This window comes from Crassostrea angulata, chromosome 1 (assembly GCF_025612915.1).
Source record: "Crassostrea angulata isolate pt1a10 chromosome 1, ASM2561291v2, whole genome shotgun sequence".
Lineage (NCBI taxonomy): Eukaryota > Metazoa > Mollusca > Bivalvia > Ostreida > Ostreidae > Magallana > Magallana angulata.
The window spans coordinates 48,089,667-48,115,119 of NC_069111.1; the positions used below are offsets into that span (position 1 = coordinate 48,089,667).

Genomic DNA, 25,453 nt, shown 5'->3' on the forward strand with positions numbered 1-25,453 from the left:
GATAAAATCCTGCCCTGCTGATTTTGATGTCTGGATATTCAAATCTGAATTTGTCGTATAGATTATAGAATAACCTTTTGACACGTTTCTTTTCCGACTTTCTTTGTATCCCTTTTTCCATGCAAAACAGTATAGTTATCCTATCTCAAAAGAAAAGCAATGACAGTGTTCTGATGTCTTTTATTTTATTTTTTTTTTCAAATGTGTCTACCATTGATTTCCGTGGAGTTTTCCTGGTTATGCCTACCCTCTTTTCGAATTCGATGGAGCACCGGTATTTCTGGATGATTTTTCCCGAATAAATCTGTATAGAGAGACTTTGGGTTTTTGTTTAACGTTTCTCTGTATTGAGTCAGATTTCATCGGTTATTACATTTGCAAACAACAGCCTTTTTCTAACATTTTGATTTCTTTTATTGTTTTATTCAAGACCTGCCTCTGACATCTGGAGACTAGTTATTGATCTAGGTGTCCCTGGTAAGTTTTTGATTCCCTCTTGTTCCCCATATTTATTTTGTTCTTTCATGGTTCTCTTAGATATTTTCTGAATTCTTTTATCCCGTCTTTTTAGGAAAGTGTTTTTGAGTTCAAGATCGTGAAATTTTCTGTAAGCCATTCTTAGAGATGACCGAAAGCATTTCTTCACACCAACCCTTTTTTTATATTATGGAGATCTATATGGTTGCATAGTTATGATGTCCATGAAGCCCTCTACCAAAATTGTGAAATTTATGGCCCCTGGGTCAGGGGTTCTGGCTCTAGGGTGGGGCCAATATGGCCATATAGTAAAAATGTAAATCTTCTTCTCTACTCCCATATATAATTTTTAAAAACTAAATGCATGATTATGATGTCCATGAAGCCCTGTACAAAAATTGTGAAATTCATGACCCCTCGGTCAGGGGTTCAAGCTCTAGGGTGATTCCAATATGGCCAAATAGTAAAAATGTTTTAAATCTTAAAAAATCTTCTTGTCTACTCCCACACATGTGGGCAAAAACTGAATACATGATGTGCATGAGGGCCTCTACTAAAATTGTGAAATTCATGATTCCTTTGTTAGGTGTTCAGGCTCTAGGGTGGGGCCAATATGACCATAAAGTAAAAATGTTTTAAATCTTAAAAAATCTTCTCTACTTCCACACATGTGGGCAAAAAACTGAATACATGGTATATCCACAATCTCCTTTACCTAAATTGTGAAATTCATGGCTCCTGGATCAGGAGTTCAGGATATGAGGGGGGGTGGCAATATGGCAATACAGTGTTAATGCATATAATGTTTCAAAATCTTCTTCTCTATTCTCACACATCTGTATAAAAAACTGACTAATAATTATGTTTACCAGGAATTCCTCTACTGAAATTTTAACTTTCATGTCCCATCCGGTTATGACTCTAGGGCAGGGCCAAAATGGATGTATAGATGTTAATACATATAACGTAAAAAATTATCTTCTTTACTCCTACACACCTGGAAGGAAAACTGAATTCATGATTTTGTAGACCAGATCTTTTAGTTTTTCACCAAAATTATAGATTTCACAGTTCTTTTCTCAGGTGACCGTTAAGGCCAATTGGCCTCTTGTTTTCTGTTGTTTTATTTCCTTATCAACCCTGGATGACTAAATATACTGTTGTTTGAGTTTAAACCCGTATTTTATCGTATAAAAATGCCGAATTCGGAAAATTGTTTGCTTTATGAATTTAGTCAAATGTGTAACACATTTTGCATATAAAATGCACAGCATATGTAGCAAATTGACTATTAATCAAAGCACTATTGTTAAAAGAAACATATTTTATTAATTTTGTCATTCTTTCGAATGATTTTTCTGTGACATTATTAACTGATTGATAATATTGATAATACATATTTCGTACAAGGTAACGCGGGGTCTATTCCTCGTATAAAGCATATAATTACAAATGATGTCGCCTGATTCAATAAGATTGATATCGGACCAATAACAATCAAAATAGTAACAAACACGGGATTATGAACGGATCAAGGCGAAAGTCCATGATGGCTGTATGATTAAGTCTGTCTCGTATTCTTTAAAAATACGAGAATGGAATATCATTTTACATCTATTTACATCCTTTGTCAAAATGTTCAAGTTTATTCAGATTTCATAATGATTCGTTGTCAGTATAACAATTTAAGCTATATAGAGTTAAAACGTTAAATTCCTGACCATAGCGCTCGAAAGAAAGTTGCACTTTATTAAATAAGAAATTAAGACCAACGTAATTACTTCCGAAATAATTACTTGATCTCATAAAAAAGGTTTAAATTATGGAATTGTAAATTTGGTCATAATTTAAGTGGTTAGATAAGTAACAATAAAGGCATTTACTTCGAACAATAGTTTTACTATTGGATAGTCTCATGCATGATTCTTTAATCACTGATTGACGGACTATACACATGTATTAGCTTACGAATGCCTGATTTTACACAGTCTAATTTATTTTTCTGTTTTGTTTTTTAACAATTGAGTAGCTAATTATACACAAATTAATTTACCAGTCTAGAGGTGTTCAAGTTCAAGTTCAAGTTGAACAAGTGTGAAACACTCTCTTTGTTCACCCGACTCGTGTACCATGCGTATACATACCCCAGATAGACGTGTGTCTGGAGCAGTGGCTTCGTTAGTTTACCTGTTTACCTGTGTCATTGTTTCGGATCACTCGTGTGTGAAAGGATATTATGTAATAAAAAATGAATAATGAACATAAATTTGCCCATGGAAGCGTTTTAAGATATCGTATTCATCGATAAAAAGGGGACGAGAATAGCAAATTTTAAAATCCTTTGAAAAGAAATCTGATTGTAATAAAATAATCATACAAATGTCTAAATCAACAATACTTAAAATAACTAGATACGTCAAAACATCAGACCTATATCAATCATTTTAGCTGAAAAATCGAATTTAATTTCTATAGCTTTGTAAATGAATTTCCCCCTGTTGACCTCGTGACGTCACTTCCGCTGAAGCCTCGTTATCGCCTAATTCTGTTTTCTCTTGATTAGATTTCCCAAAGCAGGTAAAAATAGTCAATTTGAGGCGGCGTTACTCCGATATTTTTGCATCGATTTCGATGCGGTTTTTTGCATTAAATTTTGGTAAATGAACTCTTTGACATAAGTTTCACATCGGCTGGACTGCAGGTACCTTTTAAAAAATCATGTAAAAAGACACATTATGAACATTGATACAGTTGATCTGAAAGCAGTACTGAAGCATACCTGGCTATCGATCCCTTTACTGTACATACAGAACTTGTATTGATTTCCTCAATTCCCCGTCGACTGCAGTTAGTTATCAGATCAAAGGGCCATACATGTATTACAAAATATTAGGACAAAACAACACTCAGCAGAAAGGAAAGTAGTTTTTTTATTAACTTGATTTGTTTACAATCAGAATTCAAAATAGCCGCCTATGTTAGTTTCTTAAAATTTGGGAATTTAGTACATGTATTTAAGAAATGTATGTTTTGCTTTTTTTCGCGACTTTTTTACTTCACAAAAATAAACAATCATTACCTTTACCCTATGTAGCAACATACGAAATTCACCATGCGTCTACTTTTCGACTTCTAAAATATTAAATGCAATTACAAAAATAAAGGGGGATATGATTCATTGACTGCAAAACACGGTCGAATTGCATCCTTTTCTTCTTGAAAATAAATCTAAACACAAGCGACAGTGATATTTCATAATGGTGTCATAAAAATACGAATATTTTATTGGCACAAACACAATTACAAAAATTGTATAAACAGAAGTAATGTTTTTATTCCATATCAGTATGAAAGATATACAGTATAAAATTTTATTTTACATTCACATGAAAATAGTTCTAACAATAAAGAGTGTGCACTGTTTCTGTATGATGTACATTAATTAATAAATGAGAGTTATTTCAACACTTTCGAAGCTTTACTATTAAGAATGACTGTTACATATTATTTTTTAAAAATGTTTCGGCATTTCTTTATTTCAATAATATATTTCTCAAGACATTTGTAATACGACCACATTGAATGGCGAGATAATTTTACAAGGTAGCCTGCCCGATACCCAACCCTAAATATGAATGTTACATTATTGTTAAAAAGAAACCTATGTGATTCCAAAAAACCAAAATCATTATTAACCCATGCGTATCCGGCCAAAAAAATCGTTTAGTTGGTTAAACATAATATCCACAATATCATAAATACACTGTGAAATCTGTTTATCATTCATCATGTCACAGGGTGAAGTTGAAATATTTGCATAAATTTATTCTCCCTTTAAAAGCCGGAACACTGCCTAAGGCATTTACAAGAATCAACGGATCGGTAGCAGATTGTATGAAAGTGAGATAAAATGGCGTGGAAAGAAACTTTTTCAGCCTCCTCCACTTCACTAAAAGTGTCCATGGCTCTTGCTCCTCTCCAGGCTCTAGTTTATATCATTGGATACTCAACCAACTACTGGGTGAGAGCAAAAGTTACATCAGTAAACACTGGTTCCTTGGGGGGTGGAGATAGCATATCCGGGCTGTTTAACCAGCTTGGATTCAAAGTCTCCAACGGTTTATGGGGAAGTAAAATGTGTCTGCTGGACCAGTGCCAGACAAGTGAATTCGGTTCCATACCAGGTAAGAGAACGACGGACATTAATATGTATGTCTTAATTTGGATAGATTTACACTTTCCAGTACTAACGTCTTTGTCTGTAATAATACAACGAATCGATTTTGTAATTTATACTATAAGTAATTCAATACATCTCATTACTTACTATTCTAATATCAAATGGTACAATTGCCGAATATTATATAATATTATATAAGTAGTAGAAACCATTTGAATATAACGAGGTGATCAAATACGGTCAGGCGTGATCAAATCTATCATAAAGACCATGGGACGTTACTGGATGTGATCATCCCGACCGTATTTTATCGCCTCAAATAAAACTAAAAGAACAAATCCTTATTCCTTAAGAAAGTACTATATACAGGGAAATATTCGGCCCCGAATTATTTTCGCCCCCCCCCCCCCTTTTACCCTCGTTGTCAACGAGCGAATTATGACTGGGCGAATTCCAATGTTTTTCAATTTTCTCTCTTTAAACAAAACTATGTCTCGGACGAAACTGTTTGCATGTGTAACTCGTACGGGGCGAAAGTAACCTGTATACGGTACATGTTTAGATTATACTGACCCGCCAATTTCGTTTACAATAGTTTTAAAATACATTCGTTTTGAATTGTTCTATTAGATGGAGGTGTATACTTTTCAGTTACGAAAAAGTAGATAATTTCAGGTGCATTGGAGTTTGTGCTTTCTAGGTTGGAGATGGGGAAGGGGACGGTATACACGGTATTTTCCGACATACTTCATGAAAATTTTCAAACTTGTGTCCCTGTTTATGGCTTGATTATAAACAATTGAAAAATGATTCTGCTGAAAGTTTATAAGCATACGTGAATAAAATAAATTCTAAAATACTGAACTGATAAACACATGCAGATCAAAATTATATGGAATAAATAGAAATTGTTGCCCCATAGATTTAATTCAAAATTCAAAACACAAAAATGTCCCATACATGTTTTACTGAAGACACTCCATCGCAAACCAATCGATCATCTGTTTTATGCGTTGAAACGATAACAATCACTTCAGGGAAAAGGATTGAGCATTGTTTCAATTGGTGTCGTATTGAAAACCATCAAGTGAATTCTCTCTCTCTCTCTCTCTCTCTCTCTCTCTCTCTCTCTCTCTCTCTGTACACCATTTCCGCAAATAGTTCGGGACTGGGTCTAATTTATGGGTTCTCAACGTCAGTATAAAAAACAAACTTGTTTTTGTTTACTCTAGTTATTTTGGCATTGTACAGACGCTCCAGTATTCACAAGTTTGACCTTTAACTTTGTTCTTTTGCATTTACTCTTGCAAGAGATTGGCGCCATTGCAAACTCTTTTTGTGTACCAACTAGCATCTTCGCTAGCCAAGGAATCGGACCATTGACTATCAAAGATGAACAAATACAGATGACGGATAAAATATAGTGTCAAATGTTAGCCTTGTTAAGATAGAATATGAAAATTTCTGGTGGTGTTTATAGATGTTCAGTTTATTGATTATCCAGTTTGTGTTGTTTAATCAAAACGTTATGCATCATACACAGCGTCGATCAAAGGATGCGATATCTCCCGTTATCTTTACCTTACCTGTCTACACTTATCAAACCTGTATAGGGTTCTTTTTAATGTAATGTTATATACTAATATATGTCAGATGACGTAATTTTTCTTGACGGTTCCAGGAAAAAAAAATCAATGGAATAAATTATACTACATGTATTTTTCATTTGATCTCAAACCCATTTGTGAGATTTTATTTTGTCTGCAAGTGGGTTCATTATTCATACTTAGTGAACAGTAGTTCCTGATGACAATTTTGCATTCAACACAATTGCTAACCAGATACTCTTGCCGATTTTCAATTACAACTCCGAAAATACATTACAATTACCGTGAAAATAGATTATCATGTGTTACAACAATTATGTCAATGATTTTGCACAACGACTTTTCAAGAAGATGGCTTACATGATTTGCTTTTAAAAAGGCTGATCTATTTTTTTGAGTTATGTAAGAGTCTATAGATTTCAAGTTCATTTTATTTCTCTCATAACATATATAATGTTACTTAAGGTGCAGAATTATAAAAATTCAAAAATATAAGTGGAAAGAAGGATGGTTTAGATGCGTTATCTACATCTACAAATTAATATACATTAATCTACAAATTAAAATACATCATTCTCCATAAATCACCATGGTAAGGCGATAATCTATTGAAACTATTTCAAAACAACCACAATATAAGGTTATAACTGGTAATTCCCTTGGTTTTCTTGTTTCTTCTTGTTCACTTGTTTATTACACAACATATATGCTACAATACTGTATTTTACGTAGTTAAAATCCGAGTGAAAGAATTTCATTTAAACAATAAAATGCTTTCTTTGGTGATTCATTCGGGATATGAAGGTAGCGACATTGCAGAAAAATATATAACTCGCGTTAGCGGGTTGTGTAATATTTTCTGCAATGATCGCTACATGTACCTACCCGCATGAATCATAAAAAAGCATTTTATTGTTTAAAATAATATCTTTCTTTTAGTTGATTGATGAATTGATTATGAAAAGTAAGTAGAATTCATAAAATTACTGTTAATATACATAGGTGCGTTAGAGGAGCTAAAAGAAACAGCAAAAATCATCTCCTGTGAGACTTTGAGTATGACATCATCATGATTATTTCGTGCCGTACGTTTTTTTTTCTTAGGTCGCTGTAGGTTTCGACCAATCGAAAAACGGGGCGTGTAGATTTTAGTGTGGCTCTTTATATAGTGCTATGAGTAAACCGTAAAGTTCCGTAAGAAATAGAGGGAATAATACTTGGTCGATGTAAATATAAAAGATTATCCAAAGTCCGCTATAAGACAAATTAGACTATTATAAACGAACATTTCCTGTTTATTGCACACTTGTGATATCATTTATTTAAAAAATGAATTTAAAAAATTGATTTCTTTTTAATTTCAAACGAATTAATGGCTTTATTGGATAAATCTGACATTCTACCTGGTTATAGATCTGACCATTCTATGGTTTATATAGAAATTTATTTTACTAAATTCGAAAAGGGTAAAGGCTTTTGGAAGTTCAATAATTCACTCCTCCATGTTCAAACTTATGTTAATCTAGTGAAAAGTAATATACAAAAAGTTAAAGAACAATATGCTGTGTTTCCATACAATCCTGCAAGTATCCATACAGTTAAGAATGACGAATTACATTTAGTTATTGATGATCAAATGTTTTTTGAACAACTATTGCTGAGCATAAGAGGTGCTACAATACAGTATTGTTCCAGAAAGAAAAAATTAAAAAACGAAATAATAAAACTACTGGAAGAAGAAATTAAACAACTAGAAATATCGAGGAATAGTAATGATTCAGAGGACAGTCTTCAAAAATTAACCAATGCACAGAACAGTTTGGAAGAATTCAGAAAAGATTATATTAAAGGTTTATTTATCAGAACAAAACTTAACTGGATTGAACAGGGTGAAAAACCAACAAAATATTTTCTTAGTTTAGAAAAAAGAAATATGTCAATAAAACTTATGCGCAGCAATGGTACTGTTATTACCTCACAGGAAGATATTTTAGCAGAAATTGAGACGTTTTATAAAAATTTATATTCCTGCTATGATAAGGAATTACAAGATGTTGATATTGAAATTACTATTGATAAGAACTATATTAGAGTACTTGATGAAAACATGTCAAATAATTTAGAGGGTTATATAACTAACGAGGAAGCCTTATTGGCATTAAAAAATATGAAAAATAACGAAAGCCCAGGAAGTGATGGTTTTAGTACAGAATTTTTTAAATTTTTTTGGAAGGATCTTGGATGCTTTTTATTAAGATCAGTAAATGTGGGATTTGATGTTGGCGAACTTTCAGTCACTCAAAAACAAGGTATTATATCTATACTGCCAAAAGGGGATAAAGGAAGGGAGTATTTAACTAATTGGCGTCCAATATCTCTCCTTAACGTTACATACAAAATAGTTTCAGCATGCATCGCAAATAGAATTAAAAATGTTCTTGATTTCTTAATACACGACAGTCAAAAGGGCTTCCCCAAAGGTAGATTTATAGGAGAAAATACAAGAATGATTTATGATGTAATTGATGTAGCTCAGGATAAACGTATTCCAGGCATGATTCTACTCATAGATTTCGGAAAAGCTTTTGATTCTATATCATGGAAATTTATGTATAATACATTACATTTTTTTAACTTTGGTCCTGATCTTATCAAGTGGGTCAGGCTTGGGGTAATGCTAAATGTAATGGTAATGCATTGCAATGCATTACATGTTTTCGAAGTAATGCTAGTAATGTGTAATGCCACAAAATTAGCATTACAAGTAATGGTAATGTAATTCATTACTTTCTAAAATTTAGTGTAATGCTGGCATTACATGGCATTACTTTGCATTACTATGCTTATTTATGCATGTTCACTTTAAAAAAATGTGATGAATAAATGAATAGCTGAAATTGAATTTTATTAACTTTATTAAAAAGAAGAAAGAAATAATTCTTGAAATAAAAATGTTTTGGTTGTATTAAAAAAGATTTTTAAAATTTCATTTTTAAATTGTTCATATTATACTAGATTTAACAACACAGTTTCATAACATTTTTATGAGTGTTGTTTTTAAGAGTTTTAAATCATTTAAACAATTTACTCCAATTAGTTTGCACTTCAATAAAGATGTGTCAACAACACACTATGCCCCCAGGATAACCTAAGTATCAAAACAATCTATTGTTATAAGAAGTGCTAAACACCCCAATCCCCTTCCCTATGCCATATCCCAATAGACAGACATGCACCTTTAATGGCGAAATGAATGCACTGTCCATCCATGATGAAACTCAAAATCACTTCCAATATTATAACCCGTTTGAAAATAATTTTACTCTCTCTCTCTCTCTCTCTCTCTCTCTCTCTCTCTCTCTCTCTGTTGTACATGTATATTAAGTACATTAGTTTGGACTGATAGAAAATACAAGATTCATGTATTTTTTCTATTTTTTCACTTAATATATCCCAAGATAAAGGTTGTCAAACAATCTTTCAGTCCCAGCTTCCACTGCACCTGTAGAACGTTTATTTAGTATAGCTGGAAAGATTTTCAAACTAATAGGAAGCGGTTAAAAGATGAAACCTTTGAAACTTTGATCATAAAGTTCAACAGCAATCTTTTGTCTTAAAGTGTCCTCAGCATAGAGAAATCCGATTAAAATATATTAAGAAATATAACTTGGCAAAACCCTCTGTCTATAAATTAATACAATTAAGTGTCCAAAATTATAAAGATTTGTGTTATCTGGAGAAATATCTCTATTTAGCTTTTTAATAACCGCAACATTATTCCATAAATTGTTTTCTATCATGCACGAATCTATGTCTCTATATCATATCTGATATTGTATCATGCCAAATATCTATAAATATCTTTTTACTTATGTAATATGTTGTTCATAATGCCACACGATTATTATATATTGAGCAAATAAAGAATGACTCTTGTATACATAGTCATCGAATTTGAACCTGATACTGAACATGAACCTGTAGATATGTTAAAAGAGTGTTTTATATTTGAAACATTTGCAAAAACTCTTTATTAGCTTTACTTTTTTAAAACAAAGTAATGGTAATGGTAATGCATTACTTTACTCATGTAATGGTAATGTAATGCATTACTTCAAGAAAATCAAGTAATGGTAATGGTAATTTAATGCCCAAATTCATGAAGTAATGGTAATGTAATGCATTACTTTACAATGTAATTCGCCCCAAGCCTGAAGTGGGTATCAGTACTATACAATGGGGCCAAATTATGCGTTATTCAAAATGGTATTTTTTCAAAAAAATTTGAAATAGGCAGGGGCTGTCGACAAGGTGACCCAGTATCCCCATATTTATTCAACTTATGTGTAGAGATATTAGGACTTTTGATAAGACAAAATAAAAACATTAGAGGTATTAAAATAGGAAAAGAAAAAGTATGTTTATCACAATATGCAGATGATACAGTTCTTTTTTTGGATGGATCTGAAAAAAGTTTAAAAAGCGCACTTGATCTTCTTTTTCAGTTTTCAAAATTTTCTGGACTAAAACCCAACATTTCCAAAACAAAAGCAGTCTGGATTGGCTCAAAAATTAATTCAAATACAATTTGCAGTGATAATGGTTTACAATGGACGACAGAACCTTTTACAATTCTCGGAGTAACATATACTGCTAACCTAAAAAACATGGAACAACTGAATTTTGATAATAAACGAAAACTAGTTCAGAAAGAAATTAACCACTGGTTAAAAAGAAATATTTCAACATTGGAAAAAATTACAGTTGTTAAAAGTTTACTTTTATCAAAATTCACACATTTGTTTACCTCTCTTCCAAAACCAAGTACTCAATGGATACGGCAATTTGAAAAAACACTATATAATATTATTTGGGGAAATAAAATAGACAAAATATCTCGAAAAACATTGCAATTAAATTATGAAAAAGGGGGATGCAGAATGACAAATGTTGAAATATTTATTAAGTCTCTTAAACTAAAATGGATTAGGAGACTTTTAACAACTAACTCAAGCTGGATAAGTATTTTTTCTGAAATAACTGGGTGTCATACTTTTAAACTATGTCAGTTTGGACCTGAATAGTGGAGACAGAGGGCAAAAGCCACTCGTAATAATTTTTGGAAAGAAACCTTATTTTATTTATGTGATGTTTTGGAAACTATAGAGACTGATAATATCAATATCATGCTTGAGCCACTATGGTACAATAATAAAGTAAAGATTTAAAATAAATATGTCTTTTGTAAGGCTCTTTATGAGAAAGGATTTCCTATTGTTCATGATTTATTTGATACTCAAGGTGAATTCATTAGTTATGAGAGAATCACTAATGAATATCCAGTTAAGATTCCATTTTCTACTTATGAAGGTTTGAAACGTGCAATTATTTGTGCTTGGCCAAATGTTAAACAGTTTTCACATCAAGTAATAATCAAACCATACCAACCTGAATCTATCAAAATACTTTGCTTGTGTAAAAAAGGAGCACGGAATATCTATGATCACTTGATGGCGAAATCTAATCATAAACCTATTTGTGAAAACAAATGGGCCTTCAATTTAAATTTACCTCTAGATTTTAACTGGAAACAGGCTTATTCAAACCCTAGATCTGCCACAAAAGATTCAGGACTGATATGGTTTAACTATAGAATTATCCACAGAATATTAGGTACTAACAAAATACTACATATGTGTAAAATTAAAAATTCCCCACTATGTTCAATATGTTTTTAGAACCAGAAACAATTACACATCTCTTCTTTTACTGTCCATATATTTTTCGGATATGGTTATTAATGTCTGATTGGATTTTTAGAAAGTCTGGTGAAAGAATTGTATTTGATGCCAAAACTGTTATTTTTGGTATTCCAGAAAAGAAATACTTAGCTATAAACCTAATTATCATGTTAGTTAAGAGACATATCTTTAGTCAATCCAGAAAATCTGCTAATATTGCATTTGAGAATATTGTGAAATATTTACAAAATTACTATTCTTTAGAGAAACTAATGTTGGAAAATAGATTTTACCAAAAGAAATGGTCAAGATGGGTATGCCTCTTTGACGTGGCATAATGTGTAGTAAGACCCTATCATTATTGTATTATTATTTTTATATTTACTTTCCCAATCTGTGTGCGAGTGGTGTGGTGTGAATGATGGTATAGATCTTTTTGTATTGAAAATGAATAAAAAAAAATTTAAAAAAAAAAAAAAAAAAAATGTGTCAATAATTAAGTACTAGTACCTGTAAAATATAGCCAGAATCCGGCTTACTAAAATGAACAAAACAGAAACGTTGGTATACTTTAATGATTGCTCATATATGACAGGCACGTAGCATCGTTTTTGAAAGTGGGGGGGGGGGGGCAGACTCATCCAAAAAATCTTGACAAGCAAAAAAAAAAAAAAAAAAAAAAAAAGGAAAATATTACGTTTTCCAAAATGGCTTACTATATAACTTCAATTTCACTACTCATTTCCTTATTTTCATATCAATTTTTTTACATACTCCCAAAAAAGTGTGGGGGGGAGGGCCAACTCAATGATAATTCCATTTTTTATATGTAAATTTTAAAAAATTTGTTGCTGCGAGAAAAAGTGGGGGGGGGGGGGGGGCAGGCCCCCCTGGCCCCCCCTCGATGCTGCCCCCCCCCCCCCCCCCCCCGATGCTACGTGCCTGTATGATTCATATATCCACACCTTATAGTTAAATCTGCCTAAAAACCTTATAAAACTAGTAGTTTTTATATTTTTACTCTTTTAACAGACTGGCTACATGTGACAAGACTGTTTGCAACGCTTTCTCTGATCGGGTTTGTGGTGACCACTGTTGGTGTGTTTGTCTGTCTGTTTGTGACACAGCTATCACAGAGGCGGATCCTACACATTTTGACGTGTGTGGTGGCGACTTCAACAGGTAAACTCAACAAGAAGGTGCCTAACCAAAACATGTATAATAATCTAACAAATAGAAATATCAATATGTTCTCTGCACTGCATATCTAGCAGATTGTCAATGATAAATGGAAGACTTTTAAACATGTTGATAGGAACAGGTGATGCGAACCAATTCTTATCAAAGTGTATTCAGATTAGTCTGTGTTGTTTAAGGTTTTATTTTAGTTTGATAAACAAAACTATGAATACCAAATATGAACACAAAAGACATATTTTAGATTTGTAAAAAAAAACTTTCAATAACAATCTACTGGCTTTCAAAATATTTCTGTTTATCGTAAGATAATGCATTGTAAGTACTAAAACCCTGTGACTAAAATCATAACTTCGATCAAAGTTCAGGAAATTGTCGTACTATAAAAAGAATTGTTTTAAACGTCAAGTGCCTGCGCTTTCAATGTTTCAGGTGAATAACTCTCTACATTCGAGGACAAGAAATTAATACCATCGATTGCTCTTGAATAAGTCTAGTTAGAGCTTAGAAATAATGTTAGTATAGCTTAAATAAAAGAACTTTTCTTTTTGAATCAAAACTGCCAACAATAGTTTTGAGTCGACGTCTTCCGTAGAGTTTTCATTTCGAACTACATGTACATGTATACACTTTTATCGATTTTAACAATCTTATGAATTTTCATAAAATGTTGATAAGTTATTCAAACAAATAGATGACACTGTATTCTAGATTTAACTAGTCACTGTAACAGGGTAAAAAACCCGAAACAAAACAAAATGTTTTCAGACACCCCTGAAATTAAGATGTAAGAGGTTTGTCCACCAATCTAACAAATCTTTCAAAAGAAGGTTATCTTTCCTACGTGCAACTAAGCATACTGGACATACGTTAATTGTACACGTTAAAATAGCCATAACGTGTACACCATTTTATGTACACAATTTTCTTAGATTAAATTTCAACAAGACTATGGTTGTAATATTTTCAAATGTTTGTGGTTGTTATACCGACAGTTGTTTGTGGTTGTTATATTAAAAGCTGTTTGTGACTGTTATATTTTCAGCTATTTGGGGTTGTTGTGTTTACAGTTGTTTGTGGTTGTTTTATTTACAGCTGTCTGTGTGTTGGTAGCCGTGATCATTTACGGTACTCAGTACAACAATCTGGATCAACGGTTCCTGACCCAGACAGACAAGGACCCATCCTGGTCCTACGGTCTGTGCGTGGCGGCTCTAATTTTAGACATCATCACCTCCATCCTGTTGGCCATCAACGCTCTGAGGAAACCCATCATCTAGGGGTGTACTTCAAATCTCACTGTACATATCATCTAATTTTGTACTTAAAATAACATTGTGCCTATCCATTATACCATTAATTAGTGGTGTATTATAAATCCCGATGTACTTTTTGTTATAATAGTAATAAAACATCATCTACCGGTGAACTTCAAATCTTGCTGTACATTTCTGTTATAATTAGGTCACCTATTTATGTCACTCGGGTGATTTATTGCGATCTGCTTTCGTCCGTCGTCGTGCGTTAACATTAGAACATTTTCAGCTTCTTATTTGAAACTACTAGACCAAATTTGATGTCTAGCATCTATAGGGGTAGGGGGATATGAATTAAGAAATTCATGACCCCTTTCCCCCAGGGAAGTTTTGATAAAACTGTAAAAATTAGTGCACATGCAATTGTTAAAATTCTTCTCTATTAGTGGCACTCACCAGAAAAAATAAATGTATGTTTCTAATGAGCAGGGATGTATCTATCAATATTGTCCCGAGGTCATGGGTTCAGGCCCCAGGGTCATGCCAATATGACAATATATAGTGAAAATGTATTAAATTAAATGAATGATCCTAATCCCTATGAAAATGATTTTAATCTCATAGAATGCATGATTATGATTTCCATGAAGCTTTTATCTATGTTGTAAAATCCACAGCCTCTCTGTCAGGGGTTTCAGGCACTGGTGTGAAGTTTATATGGATATAAACTTAAAATATATTAAATCTTAGAATACCGGTATTCTTCTCTTCTCCCACATATAGTTGAGAGAATTTAAGGCATGACCTATAGAGGTCTGTACCAAAATTATGAAATTCATGGCCCCTGGGTCAGGGCTTTTTTTTCGCGACTTTTTACTTCACAAAAATAAACAATCATTACCTTTACCCTATGTAGCAACATACGAAATTCTCCATGCGTCTACTTTTCGACTTCTAAAATATTAAATGCAATTACAAAAATAAAAGGAGATATGATTCATTGACTGCAAAACACGGTCGAATTGTATCCTTTTCTTCTTGAAAATAAATCTAAACACAAGCGACAGTGATATTTCATAATGGAGTCATATAGATATAAATACAAATATTTTATTGGCACAAACACAATTACAAAAATTGACAAAGGCCCAATATATGCATAAACAGATCTAGAAGTATTGTTTTTATTCCATATCAGTTTGAAAGATATACAGTATAAAAATTTATTTTACATTCACATGAAAATGGTTCTAACAATAAAGAGTGTGCACTGTTTCTGTATGATGTACATTAATTAATAAATGAGAGTTATTTCAACACTTTCGAAGCTTTACTATTAAGAATGACTGTTACATATTATTTTTTAAAAATGTTTCGGCATTTCTTTATTTCAATAATATATTTCTCAAGACATTTGTCATACGACCGCATTGAATGGCGATATTAATTTACGAGGTAGTCTGCCCGATACCCAACCCTAATTATGTATGTTACATAATTGTTAAAAAGAAACCTATGTGATTCCAAAAAATCATGTCACAGGGTGAGGTTGAAATATTTGAATAAATTTATTCTTCCTTTAAAAGCCGGAACACTGCCTAAGGCATTTACAAGAATCAACGGATCGTTAGCAAATTGTATGAAAGTGAGATAAAAATGGCGTGGAAAGAAACTTTTTCAACCTCCTCCACTTCACTAAAAGTGTCCATGGCTCTGGCTCCGCTCCAGGCAATAGTTTATATCATTGGATACTCAACCAACTACTGGGTGACAGCAAAAAATACATCAGTAAACACTGGTTCCTTGTTAAACAAGCTTGGATTCAAAGTCTCCAACGGTTTATGGGGAAGTAAAATGTGCCTGCTGAACCAGTGCCAGACAATTGAATTCGGTTCCATACCAGGTAAGAGAATGCCAGACACTAATATACATGTATGTCTTAATTTGGATAGATTTACACTTTCCAGTAATAACGTCTTCGTCTGTAATAATACAACGAATCGATTTTGCAATTTATACTATAAGTAATTCAATACATCTCATTACTTACTATTCTTATATCAAATGGTACAATTGCCGAATATTATATAATATTATATAAGTAGTAGAAATCATTCTTTGAATATAACGAGGTGATCAAATACGGTCAGGCGTGATCAAATCTATCATAAAGCCCTTGGGACGTTACTGGATGTGATCATCCCGACCGTATTTTATCGCCTCATATAAAACTAAAAGAACAAATCCTTATTCCTTAAGAAAGTACTATATACAGGGAAATATTCGTCCCCGAATTATTTTCGCCCCCCCCCCCCTTTTACCCTCGTTGTCAACGAGCCAATTATGACTGGGCGAATTCCAATGTTTTTCAATTTTCTCTCTTTAAACAAAACTGTGTCTCGGACGAAACTGTTTGCATGTGTAACTCGTACGGGGCGAAAGTAACCTGTATACGGTACATGTTTAGATTATACTGACCCGCCAATTTCGTTAACAATAGTTTTAAAATACATTCGTTTTGAATTGTTCTATTAGATGGAGGTGTATACTTTTCAGTTACGAAAAAGTAGATATTTTCAGGTGCATTGGAGTTTGTGCTTTCTAGGTTGGAGATGGGGAAGGGGACGGTATACACGGTATTTTCCGACATACTTCATAAAAATTATCAAACTTGTGTCCCTGTTCCTGTTTATGGCTTGATTATAAACAATTGAAAAATGATTCTGCTGAAAGTTTATAAGCATTCGTGAATAAAATAAATTCTAAAATACGGAACTGATAAACACATGCAGATCAAAATTATATGGAATAAATAGAAATTGTTGCTTCATAGATTTAATTCAAAATTCAAAACACAAAAATGTCCCATACATGTTTTACTGAAGACACTCCATCGCAAACCAATCGATCATCTGTTTTATGCGTTATAACGATAGCAATCACTTCAGGGAAAAGGATTGAGCATTGTTTCAATTGGTGTCGTATTGAAAACCATCAAGTGAATTTTCTCTCTCTCTCTCTCTCTCTCTCTCTCTCTCTCTCTCTCTCTCTCTCTCTCTCTCTCTCTCTCTCTCTCTCTACACCATTTCCACAAATAGTTCGGGACTGGGTCTAATTTATGGGTTCTCAACGTCAGTATAAAAAACAAACTTGTTTTTGTTTACTCTAGTTATTTTGGCATTGTACAGACGCTCCAGTATTCACGAGTTTGACCTTTAACTTTGCTCTTTTGCATTTACACTTGCAAGAGATTGGCGCCATTGCAAACTCTTTTTGTTTACCAACTAGCATCTTCGCTAGCCAAGGAATCGGACCATTGACTATCAAAGATGAACAAATACAGATGACGGATAAAATATAGTGTCAAATGTTAGCCTTGTTGAGATAGAATATGAAAATTTCTGGTGGTGTTTATAGATGTTCAGTTTATTGATTATCCATTTTGTGTTGTTTAATCAAAACGTTATGCATCATGCACAGCGTCGATCAAAGGATGCGATATCTCCTGTACTCTTTACCTTACCTGTCTACACTTCTCAAACCTGTAAAGGGTTCTTTTTAATGTAATGTTATATACTAGTATATGTCAGATGACGTAATTTTTCTTTACGGTTCCAGGAGAAAAAATCAATGGAATAAATTATACTACATGTATTTTTCATTTGATCTCAAACCCATTTGTGAGATTATATTTTGTCTGCAAGTGGGTTCATTATTCATACTTAGTGTCGAGGTACTGTTCCTGAAGACACCTTTGCATTCAACACAATTGCTAACCAGATACTCTTGCCGATTTTCAATTACAACTCCGAAAATACATTACAATTACCATGAAAATAGATTATCATGTGTTTGCCTGAACAACAATTATGTAAATGATTTTGCAGAACGACTTTCAAGAAGATGGTTAAAAAGGCTGATCTATTTTGAGTTTTGTAAGAGTCTACAGATTTCAAGTTGATTTTCTTTCTCTCATAACATATATAATGTTACTTAAGGTGCAGAATTATAAAAATACAAAACTATAAGTGGAAAGAAGGATGGGTTTAGATGCGTTATCTACATCTACAAATTAAATTACATCATTCTCCATAAATCACCATGGTAAGGCGATAATCTATTGAAACTCTTTCAAAACAATCACAATATAAGGTTATAAGTGGTAATTCCCTTAGTTTTCTTGTTTCTTCTTGTTCACTGGTTTATTACACAACATATATGCTACAATATTGTATTTTACGTAGTTAAAATCCGAGTGAAAGAATTTCATTTAAACAATAAAATGCTTTCTTTGGTGATTCATTCGGGATATGAAGGTAGCGACTTTGCAGAAAAATATATAACTCGCGTTAGCGGGTTGTGTATATTTTCTGCAATGATCGCTACATGTACCTACCCGCATGAACCATAAAAAGCATTTTATTGTTTATAATAATATCTTTCTTTTAGTTGATTGATGAATTGATTATGAAAAGTAAGTAGAATTCATAAAATTACTGTTAATATACATAGGTGCGTTAGAGGAGCTAAAAGAAACAGCAAAAATCATCTCCTGTGAGACTTTGAGTATGACATCATCATGATTATTTCGTGCCGTACGGTTTTTTTTTCTGAGGTCGCTGTAGGTTTCGACCAATCGAAAAACGGGGCGTGTAGATTTTAGTGTGACTCTTTATATAGTGCTATGAGTAAACCGTAAAGTTCCGTAAGAAATAGAGGGAATAATACTTGGTAGATGTAAATATAAAAGATTATCCAAAGTCCGCTATAAGACAAATTAGACTATTATAAACGAACATTTCCTGTTTATTGCACACTTGTGATATCATTTAATTAAAAATGAATAAAAAAAATTGATTTCTGTTTAATTTCAAACGAATTAATGGCTTTATTGGATAAATCTGACATTCTACCTGGTTATAGATCTGACCATTCTATGGTTTATATAGAAATTTATTTTACTAAATTCGAAAAGGGTAAAGGCTTTTGGAAGTTCAATAATTCACTCCTCCATGTTCAAACTTATGTTAATCTAGTGAAAAGTAATATACAAAAAGTTAAAGAACAATATGCTGTATTTCCATACAATCCTGCAAGTATCCATACAGTTAAGAATGAGGAATTACATTTAGTTATTGATGATCAAATGTTTTTTGAACAACTATTGCTGAGCATAAGAGGTGCTACAATACAGTATTATTCCAGAAAGAAAAAATTAAAATACGAAAGAATAAAACTACTGGAAGAAGAAATTAAACAACTAGAAATATTGAGGAATAGTAATGATTCAGAGGGCATTCTTCAAAAATTAACCAATGCACAGAACAGTTTGGAAGAATTCAGAAAAGATTATATTAAAGGTTTATTTATCAGAACAAAACTTAACTGGATTGAACAGGGTGAAAAACCAACAAAATATTTTCTTAGTTTAGAAAAAAGAAATTATGTCAATAAAACTGTTGGCAAACTTATGCGCAGCAATGGTACTGTTATTACCTCACAGGAAGATATTTTAGCAGAAATTGAGACGTTTTATAAAAATTTATATTCCTGCTATGATAAGGAATTACAAGATGTTGATATTGAAATTACTATTGATAAGAACTATATTAGAGTACTTGATGAAAACATGTCCAATAATTTAGAGGGTTATATAACTAACGAGGAAGCCTTATTGGCATTAAAAAATATGAAAAATAACAAAAGCCCAGGAAGTGATGGTTTTAGTACAGAATTTTTTAATTTTTTTTGGAAGGATCTTGGATGCTTTTTATTAAGATCAGTAAATGTGGGATTTGATGTTGGCGAACTTTCAGTCACTCAAAAACAAGGTATTATATCTATACTGCCAAAAGGGGATAAACCAAGGGAGTATTTAACTAATTGGCGTCCAATATCTCTCCTTAACGTTACATACAAAATAGTTTCAGCATGCATCGCAAATAGAATTAAAAATGTCCTTGATTTCTTAATACACGACAGTCAAAAGGGCTTCCCCAAAGGTAGATTTATAGGAGAAAATACAAGAATGATTTATGTTGAATTGATGTAGCTCAGGATAAACATATTTCAGGTATGATTCTACTCATAGATTTCGAAAAAGCTTTTGATTCTATATCATGGAAATTTATGTACAATACATTACATTTTTTTAACTTTGGTCCTGATCTTATCAAGTGGGTATCAGTACTATACAATGGGACCAAATTATGCGTTATTCAAAATGGTATTTTTTCAAAAAATTTTGAAATAGACAGGGGCTGTCGACAAGGTGACCCAGTATCCCCATATTTATTCAACTTATGTGTAGAGATATTAGGACTTTTGATAAGACAAAATAAAAACATTAGAGGTATTAAAAATAAAAGTATGTCTATTACAATATGCAGATGCTACAGTTCTTTTTTTTTGGATGGATCTGAAAAAAGTTTAAAAAGCGCACTTGATCTTCTTTTTCAGTTTTCAAAATTTTCTGGACTAAAACCCAACATTTCCAAAACAAAAGCAGTCTGGATTGGCTCAAAAATTAATTCAAATACAATTTGCAGTGATAATGGTTTACAATGGACGACAGAACCTTTTACAATTCTCGGAGTAACATATACTGCTAACCTAAAAAACATGGAACAACTGAATTTTGATAATTAACTAAAACTAGTTCAGAAAGAAATTAACCACTGGTTAAAAAGAAATATTTCAACATTGGGAAAAATTACAGTTGTTAAAAGTTTACTTTTATCAAAATTCACACATTTGTTTACCTCTCTTCCAAAACCAAGTACTCAATGGATACGGCAATTTGAAAAAACACTGTATAATTTTATTTGGGGAAATAAAATAGACAAAATATCTCGAAAAACATTGCAATTAAATTATGAAAAAGGGGGATGCAGAATGACAAATGTTGAAATATTTATTAAGTCTCTTAAACTAACATGGATTAGGAGACTTTTAACAACTAACTCAAGCTAGATAAGTATTTTTTCTGAAATAACTGGGTGTCATACTTATAAACTATGTCAGTTTGGACCTGAATATTGTAGACAGAGGGCAAAAGCCACTCGTAATAATTTTTGGAAAGAAACCTTATTTTATTTATGTGATGTTTTGGAAACTATAGAGACTGATAATATCAATATCATGCTTGAGCCACTATGGTACAATAATAAAGTAAAGATTTAAAATAAATATGTCTTTTGTAAGGCTCTTTATGAGAAAGGATTTCCTATTGTTCATGATTTATTTGATACTCAAGGTGAATTCATTAGTTATGAGAGAATCACTAATGAATATCTAGTTAAGATTCCATTTACTACTTATGAAGGTTTGAAACGTGCAATTATTTATGCTTGGCCAAATGTTAAACAGTTTTCACATCAAGTAATAATCAAACCATACCAACCTGAATCTATCAAAATACTTTGCTTTTGTAAAAAAGGAGCACGGAATATCTATGATCACTTGATTGCAAAATCTAATCATAAACCTATTTGTGAAAACAAATGGGCCTTCAATTTAAATTTACCTCTAGATTTTAACTGGAAACAGGCTTATTCAAACCCTAGATCTGCCACAAAAGATTCAGGACTGATATGGTTTAACTATAGAATTATCCACAGAATATTAGGTACTAACAAAATACTACACATGTGTAAAATTAAAAATTCCCCACTATGTTCAATAAGTTTTTTAGAACCAGAAACAATTACACATCTCTTCTTTTACTGTCCATCTATTTTCGGATATGGTTATTAATGTCTGATTGGATTTTTAGAAAGTCTGGTGAAAGAATTGTATTTGATGCCAAAACTGTTATTTTTGGTATTCCAGAAAAGAAATACTTAGCTATAAACCTAATTATCATGTTAGTTAAGAGACATATCTGTAGTCAATCAAGAAAATCTGCTAATATTGCATTTGAGAATATTGTGAAATATTTACAAAATTACTATTCTTTAGAGAAACTAATGTTGAAAAATAGATTTTATCAAAAGAAATGGTCAAGATGGGTATGCCTCTTTGACGTGGCATAATGTGTAGTAAGACCCTATCATTATTGTAGTATTATTTTTATATTTACTTTCCCAATCTGTGTGCGAGTGGTGTAAATGATGGTATAGATGTATTTATACTGAAAATGAATAAAAAAAAAATTAAAAAAATAATAAAAATGTGTCAATAATTAAGTACTAGTACCTGTAAAATATAGCCAGAATCCGGCTTACTAAAATGAACAAAACAAAAACGTTGGTATACTTTAATGATTGCTCATTTATGATTCATATATCCACACCTTATAGTGTAATCAGCCTAAAAACCTTATAAAACTAGTAGTTTTTATATTTTTACTCTTTTAACAGACTGGCTACATGTGACAAGACTGTTTGCAACGCTTGCTCTGATTGGGTTCGTGGTGACCACTGTTGGTGTGTTTGTCTGTCTGTTTGTGACACAGCTATCACAGAGGCGGATCCTACACATTTTGACGTGTGTGGTGGCGACTTCAACAGGTAAACTCAGCAAGAAGGTGCCTAACCGAAAAATGTATAATAATCTAACAAATAGAAATATCAATATGTTCTCTGCACTGCATATATAGCAGATTCTCAATGGTAAATGGAAGACTTTAAACATGTTGATAGGAACAGGTGATGCGAACCAATTCTTATCAAAGTGTATTCAGATTAGTCTGTGTTGTTTAAGGTTTTATTTTAGTTTGATAAACAAAACTATGAATAACAAATAAGAACACAAAAGACATATTTTAGATTTGTAAAAAAAAACTTTCAATAACAATCTACTGGCTTTCAAAATATTTCTGTTTATCGTAAGATAATGCATTGTAAGTACTAAAACCCTGTGACTAAAATCATAACTTTATTATGATCAAAGTTCAGGAAATTGTCGTACTATTAAAAGAATTATTTTAAACGTCAAGTGCCTGCGCTTTCAATGTTTCAGGTGAATAACTCTCTACATTCGAGGACAAGAAATAAATACCATCGATTGCTCTTGAATTAGTCTAGTTAGAGCTTAGAAATAATGTTAGTATAGCTTAAATAAAAGAACTTTTCTTTTTGAATCAAAACTGCCAACAATTGTTTTGAGTCGACGTCTTCCGTAGAGTTTTCATTTCGAACTACATGTACATGTATACACTTTTATCGATTTTAACAATCTTATGAATTTTCATAAAATGTTGATAAGTTATTCAAACAAATAGATGACACTGTCTTCTAGATTTAACTAGTCACTGTAACAGGGTAAAAAACCCGAAACAAAACAAAATGTTTTCAGACACCCCTGAAATTAAGATGTAAGAGGTTTGTCCACCAATCTAACAAATCTTTCAAAAGAAGGTTATCTTTCCTACGTGCAACTGAGCATACTGGACATACGTTAATTGTACACGTTAAAATAGCCATAACGTGTACACCATTTTATGTACACAATTTTCTTAGATTAAATTTCAACAAGACTATGGTTGTAATATTTTCAAATGTTTGTGGTTGTTATACCGACAGTTGTTTGTGGTTGTTATATTAAAAGCTGTTTGTGACTGTTATATTTTCAGCTATTTGGGGTTGTTGTGTTTACAGTTGTTTGTGGTTGTTTTATTTACAGCTGTCTGTGTGTTGGTAGCCGTGATCATTTACGGTACTCAGTACAACAATCTGGATCAACGGTTCCTGACCCAGACAGACAAGGACCCATCCTGGTCCTACGGTCTGTGCGTGGCGGCTCTAATTTTAGACATCATCACCTCCATCCTGTTGGCCATCAACGCTCTGAGAAAACCCATCATCTAGTGGTGTACTTCAAATCTCACTGTACATATCATCTAATTTTGTACTTCAAATAACATTGTGCCTATCCATTATAATATCAACTAGAGGTGTATTATAAATCCCGATGTACTTTTTGTTATAATAGTAATAATACATGATCTACCGGTGAACTTCTTGTTGTACGTTTCTGTTATAATTAGGTCACCCATGTCACTTGGGTGATTTATTGCGATCTGCTTTCGTCCGTCGTCGTGCGTTAACATTAGAACATTTTCAGCTTCTTATTTGAAACTACTAGACCAAACTTGATGTCTAGCATCTATAGGGGTAGGGGGATATGAATTAAGAAATTCATGACCCCTTTCCCCCAGGGAAGTTTTGATAAAACTGTAAAAATTAGTGCACATGCAATTGTTAAAATTCTTCTTCTCTATTAGTGGCACTCACCAGAAAAAATAAATGTATGTTTCTAATGAGCAGGGATGTCTCTATCAAAATTGTCCCGAGGTCATGGGTTCAGGCCCCAGGGTCATGCCAATATGACAATATATAGTGAAAATGTATTAAACTAAATGAATGATCCTAATCCCTATGAAAATGGTTTTAATCTCATAGAATGCATGATTATGATTTCCATGAAGCTTTTTACCTATGTTGTAAAATCCACAGCCTCTCTGTCAGGGGTTTCAGGCACTGGTGTGAAGTTTATATGGATATATACTTAAAATATATTAAATCTTAGAATACCGGTATTCTTCTCTTCTCCCACATATAGTTGAGAGAAACTTAAGGCATGACCTATAGAGGTCTGTACCAAAATTGTGAAATTCATGGCCCCTGGGTCAGGGCTTTTTTCGCGACTTTTTACTTCACAAAAATAAACAATCATTACCTTTACCCTATGTAGCAACATACGAAATTCACCATGCGTCTACTTTTCGACTTCTAAAATATTAAATGCAATTACAAAAATAAAGGGGGATATGATTCATTGACTGCAAAACACGGTCGAATTGCATCCTTTTCTTCTTGAAAATAAATCTAAACACAACCGACAGTGATATTTCATAATGGTGTCATATAAATACGAATATTTTATTGGCACAAACACAATTACAAAAATTGCATAAACAGAAGTAATGTTTTTATTCCTTATCAGTATGAAAGATATACAGTATAAAATTTTATTTTACATTCACATGAAAAT

The 25,453-nt window shown here is 32.4% G+C and overlaps 2 protein-coding genes across 2 annotated transcripts; both read left to right on the forward strand.

The window, feature by feature from the left end:
• The first annotated feature begins 4,320 nt into the window (after window positions 1-4,320).
• On the forward strand, window positions 4,321-14,621 carry LOC128158947 (uncharacterized). The gene is made up of 3 exons (XM_052821939.1): window positions 4,321-4,661; window positions 13,038-13,187; window positions 14,298-14,621. The coding sequence occupies exons 1-3, from the start codon at window positions 4,388-4,390 to the stop codon at window positions 14,480-14,482; spliced, it is 609 nt and encodes a 202-aa protein (XP_052677899.1). The 5' UTR covers window positions 4,321-4,387; the 3' UTR covers window positions 14,483-14,621.
• Window positions 14,622-16,065: 1,444 nt separating this feature from the next.
• Window positions 16,066-25,095, forward strand: LOC128160559 (uncharacterized). The gene is made up of 3 exons (XM_052823899.1): window positions 16,066-16,361; window positions 22,819-22,968; window positions 24,083-25,095. The coding sequence occupies exons 1-3, from the start codon at window positions 16,115-16,117 to the stop codon at window positions 24,265-24,267; spliced, it is 582 nt and encodes a 193-aa protein (XP_052679859.1). The 5' UTR covers window positions 16,066-16,114; the 3' UTR covers window positions 24,268-25,095.
• The last annotated feature ends 358 nt before the right edge of the window (window positions 25,096-25,453 follow it).

What these genes read in the sequence shown, in the direction of transcription:
- LOC128158947 (XM_052821939.1), top strand. Translation starts at nt 4,388, where the DNA reads ATGGCGTGGAAAGAAACTTTTTCAGCCTCCTCCACTTCACTAAAAGTG. An exon ending in TGAATTCGGTTCCATACCAG is followed by an intron (nt 4,662 to 13,037) that starts GTAAGAGAACGA and finishes CTCTTTTAACAG; the next exon opens with ACTGGCTACATGTGACAAGA. An exon ending in TGTGGTGGCGACTTCAACAG is followed by an intron (nt 13,188 to 14,297) that starts GTAAACTCAACA and finishes TTTTATTTACAG; the next exon opens with CTGTCTGTGTGTTGGTAGCC.
- LOC128160559 (XM_052823899.1), top strand. Translation starts at nt 16,115, where the DNA reads ATGGCGTGGAAAGAAACTTTTTCAACCTCCTCCACTTCACTAAAAGTG. An exon ending in TGAATTCGGTTCCATACCAG is followed by an intron (nt 16,362 to 22,818) that starts GTAAGAGAATGC and finishes CTCTTTTAACAG; the next exon opens with ACTGGCTACATGTGACAAGA. An exon ending in TGTGGTGGCGACTTCAACAG is followed by an intron (nt 22,969 to 24,082) that starts GTAAACTCAGCA and finishes TTTTATTTACAG; the next exon opens with CTGTCTGTGTGTTGGTAGCC.